This window comes from Camellia sinensis, chromosome 6 (genome assembly GCF_055761805.1).
Source record: "Camellia sinensis isolate YWXY chromosome 6, ASM5576180v1, whole genome shotgun sequence".
Lineage (NCBI taxonomy): Eukaryota > Viridiplantae > Streptophyta > Magnoliopsida > Ericales > Theaceae > Camellia > Camellia sinensis.
Window position 1 is genome coordinate 170,019,525 of NC_138966.1, and position 4,506 is coordinate 170,024,030.

At 31.6% G+C, this 4,506-nt stretch overlaps 1 protein-coding gene across 1 annotated transcript; it reads right to left on the minus strand.

The window, feature by feature from the left end:
• Nucleotides 1-1,853: 1,853 nt before the first annotated feature.
• Nucleotides 1,854-3,083, minus strand: LOC114265354 (UPF0481 protein At3g47200-like). The gene has a single exon (XM_028206134.2). The coding sequence runs from the start codon at nucleotides 3,081-3,083 to the stop codon at nucleotides 1,854-1,856; it is 1,230 nt and encodes a 409-aa protein (XP_028061935.2).
• Between the last annotated feature and the right edge of the window lie 1,423 nt (nucleotides 3,084-4,506).

Sequence of the window (4,506 nt, forward strand, 5' to 3'; positions counted from 1 at the left end):
TCTCATACACTCTACTCTCTTAGAAATCTCTCACTCCTGATATTGTTGCTCTCCCACTCCTAGAGATATTATGTTTCTCCCTGGAAATTATATTTCTTCTTCTACTCCTTCTAAAACAACCACACAACCTATCTGTTTATAGAGTTCACAAATGTGTGTGCGCTACAATGTGTCTTCCTTCTTAAGCTTTATCAATAGAGCTTCCTTGAAGCTTCCTCTTCCTTCCAGCTGCTTCCATTTTTTTCTTCATTTTGAACTTCTCTTATTCACTTTTGAATGCTTTGGTCTCGAATTCATCATCTTCAAATTCAAATTGAGTTTGTTCTTCCAACAAAGAATTCATTTTCCCTCTTGCAATCTCTCTAACATTAGTGTGATCTCTTATATTTCCAATAGTTAGAAGAGTTTATTTCATATGAATCATATATGCATGAAGCAGAAAGTGAGAGGGCATAGATCACGTTATAGAAATCCTAATCTTTTTGAGTACTTCAAGTCAATTTACACTTCACTTTCCAATGTAATTGAGTGACATTTTTTTCTTGGTTTTAGTAATCAAATACTCATTCCTTAAAAAAAACTTTTCGGTATAATTAAAGTAATGAAACAAATGTACCTTTCATGACTTTAAAAGTAAGTCTTCCACCAAATCAACTCGTTTGAAGGTGATCGAATTTGAAAAGAAAAAGAAAAATATAGATGAAATATTATTATATTTTATTTATTATTTTAAATATTTATCTAAATATATAATCTTAATACGGTGACAGTAAATCTGAACTCAGACATTCTTTTATTTTATTCCATACTATCATATATGTATTTTCAAAATCCAGCTTTAAAATAGAACCCTTTTTACCTGATTGGCTATAAAAACTCCATCATGAATATTCATGTGCCACCAATTAAAAAAAGTAAATTGGTCCACTACCACTACCTCATTAACAATGCATATACTGCCTGACTTAGTTTACAACCGGTATGATTAGTGGAGTTAGAAAATTATTTTTAGAAGCACGGTATGATTGCTGATGGCGTTAGAAAATTATTTTAAGAAGCACACATTAATCCCGAATTAGAAAAAAATTCACTATAAGTGCCTACCCCATATTGATTGAATGTGCTTGGCCTGTCTTTTGCACTTTCTATATAAGAAAAATCAAGCCCCATTCGTGTTTCCTATTAACAGAGAGTCACACATTGTTTGACTGTCAAAAGTTAGTTTTCACATTTTTTGAAGTGGAAACGGTCTCTATATTTTGCCTTTTATATTATTTTTATCTTTGTAATTTTAATTAATTTTATTTTGATCATTAATTTTAGATTGTGTCAATTTGATTCAATAACATTGATTAGAATTTTTTAAAAGAAAATGATTATTAAGTTAGTTGAAATTAACTCATTGAGTTAAACAACTTTATAATTTTGATTATAAAAGCATAATACATGCATTGAAATTACAGAGATTAAATAACACAAAAATAATGTACAAGAACTAGCGATATAATTTGTCCAAAAATTAACCGGTCTACGTTCTTCTCGCACCTTGTTCCCGCCATCTCCTCATTGCTCTCTTTCTGAAAGACCCACCAGAAAATTTGTCCAGGCGAGTGAGTTAGTATCTTACTAGTGGATGGAAGAATTTCCTATGCAACTTTTCAAACAACCCAATTGTACATAATCTATTGATCAATCTTACACAAACACAACAGTTTCTTTCATTAATCAAGAACAACAACTCGGTTCAACATTTATGAAAGAAAGGATTTATGAAAGAAAGGAAACATGGTAAAAACTGTCTGCGTCGAAGTGAGTAGAAGCAACACAACAGCACCCAGAAACGAAATGATTGTTCATGGACTATTGAAGTAATTATGCCTTAATTTTGCAGTCCATATGTTCCAACGCCGTCTACAATGCTCATTGATATCATTGAAAACTTCGGAGTAACAAAAGCCATCGCGAGACACAAAGACACAAGTAGAGGCTTTGGTAAACATGGCGCAAATAGCTTCGTCGTCGCCTAACATATTATTGATAATTCCATTACGACGGAGCAAGCTGACATCCTTGGACGAGTTGATGAGGCAAAACATGAAAGTCAAATAATCCGTGACGTATTTAGGGTTCGAATCTTGAAGATGCTGCTCGTGCGCAATTATGTTTCTAAAAAGGCACTCGGTCTTCTCTTCAACCGGGAATTGTGGGATTTGCAGTGTCCCATTTTCAAACTTTATATCGAGCAAAGGGGTACTATTATTAGCCTTCTTGAATCTAATCCCCGCCTCGTGTAGCTCTGTGGCACAATGTATGAATTCCCATCTCTTTTTCTTCTTTCCATAATTTCTTTCTGCGAGCAGTTTTGCAAACGAATGAGAGGTTACAAGGTGTGCTAGGTCAAGAACATGCTTCACATCATGGGGTAAAACTAAAGAGGAAGGTGTTGAAATCTTTTCAGGACTGGGCGATATAGGGTAATAGTAATATTCCCTAGTGCAAGAATAGTATTGCATGGCTAAATCAATGATATTGTCTCGGGGGTCTGGAATTTTGGTCATTTCAAACATTTGTACGAGGATAAAGAATGGAAGTTGATTTTCAAATAGCAATAAATCGCGCCATATGATATGGTGGATCCACTCTATTTTGAACAAAGGGTCATGCACATCTTGCATACTTGTGATGGTGAATTTGCGAAATAACTCAATGATAAAACAGCTGTCGAGAAGCATCATTACCACAAACTCGTCTTCATTAAGGCTTACAGAGTCTGCATAACATCCCCGTGCTCTTTCTTGCAAATCTCTCATGGCTGCGATGTACCTAACCACGCTCGTCTCATTTCTTCGTTTAAGAAGTTGTTGCAAATTCCATAGCTTGTGTTCTTCCATCACTATGTTGGCTTTATGGTGGTGATATGGGCCTATTGCCAATATTTCTGGTTCGTAAGCCTTTTCATTTTGTCTGCGAAGTCGGTCATATACTTTGTAGATATTACATTCACAGTGCCTATGAGACAGGTGAGTAAGCTTATTGTCTAAATGAAGGGAGACATGATCTTGTACTCTTGAATTGGGCACCATATCTCATAAAATTAGTGAAAACTCTGTCAAAACAGAATCAATAAAAATAAAATTTGTTAACCAAAACAAAATAATAAAAACAGAGGATTGTGCAAAGTGTCTACATGCTTTACTATATGTAAATATAAATAAATTAAATTAAAAGGATGTAGCAGATGAAGGAAGTGTAGTTCATGAAATTAAAAAAAAAATTAAAAAAAAACGTTTGCAACAACATAAAACTTACATGTTAGAAACTACAAAGTTTTTCTTCTTTCTAGTTACTCTGTTTCCTTCTTTGCATATGGGTATGATTGAATTTGAAAATGAGAGCTAGGTCCCTTATAAAAAGCACTCAGTCATGACAGAGGGGGAAGGAGAGCATGCTTTTGTTTGCTTTAAAGTTGCCAATAATGCTAGTCATCATGAAAAATATATTATGAAATTTATCATAAAAATTTTTCATCTTTTGATTAGTGTATGATTAGTGTGTGATGTTTTATTGTATAAATAATTTAAAGATAAAAAAAATTTTCATGATCATTATCATAATATTTTTTTCATAATTCCTAATATTAATTTTACTTTTGTGAACCAGCATCCCAACTTTTTTGGGATTAAAATGAAGCCACTGTAAAATGTCTTTTAGCTGGGGTCCACCTTGGCTTACTATTCAAATTGTCGGCATTATAGGATTTATCAAATAGATATGTAGGTATGTTTTGAAAAATTGGTTAAAAGTTAATTTTTAATTTTTTTTTTTTTTTTTTTGAGTAAAAAATATGAGAGATGAAGTGACTCAAATAGGTTAAAAGTTGAGTTTTAATCAACTTTCCAATTGAGCTCCTAAGTTGTTTGGGATGTTTTAAATAAGTGAACTTTTTAATTTTTTATAAAATATGGGTTGTGTTTGAAGTAACGTGATAGAGAGATGATGCGACTTAAATAAGATGATATGATTTAAATAGGATAGTGACTTTTTAACTTTTTAATTTTTTTAAGAAATACCAAACCTAACCTTAATGTGAAAAATAAAGTTGTTAAAAGTATGAGTTACGGTGGATCGTATATTAATAAAATAAATGGTAAATGTAATTTAAGAATAAATTGCTCATTTTTCTAAAACATATATCATCTGATTAAGTGAGTTATTGAATTATTTGAATTCAGAATAGCCCTGACCAATCAACGCAACAAAACCCAATGTTAAATAATTGAGTTACATGATGAGACTATTACATGGCATTAATGTTAGAAATTTAGAAAATTTATTAAAATATATTCAAAAAAAATTATGTAATTTAAAATTATTTTAAATATAAATTTTATCATATAAAAATTGAATCTGAACAACACGTCACTTTTTTGAATGAGTTTTTTACACTAATAACTTTATTATAAGATAATACTCCTCACAAAAAAGAAAAATTCTATTTGAGAGGTT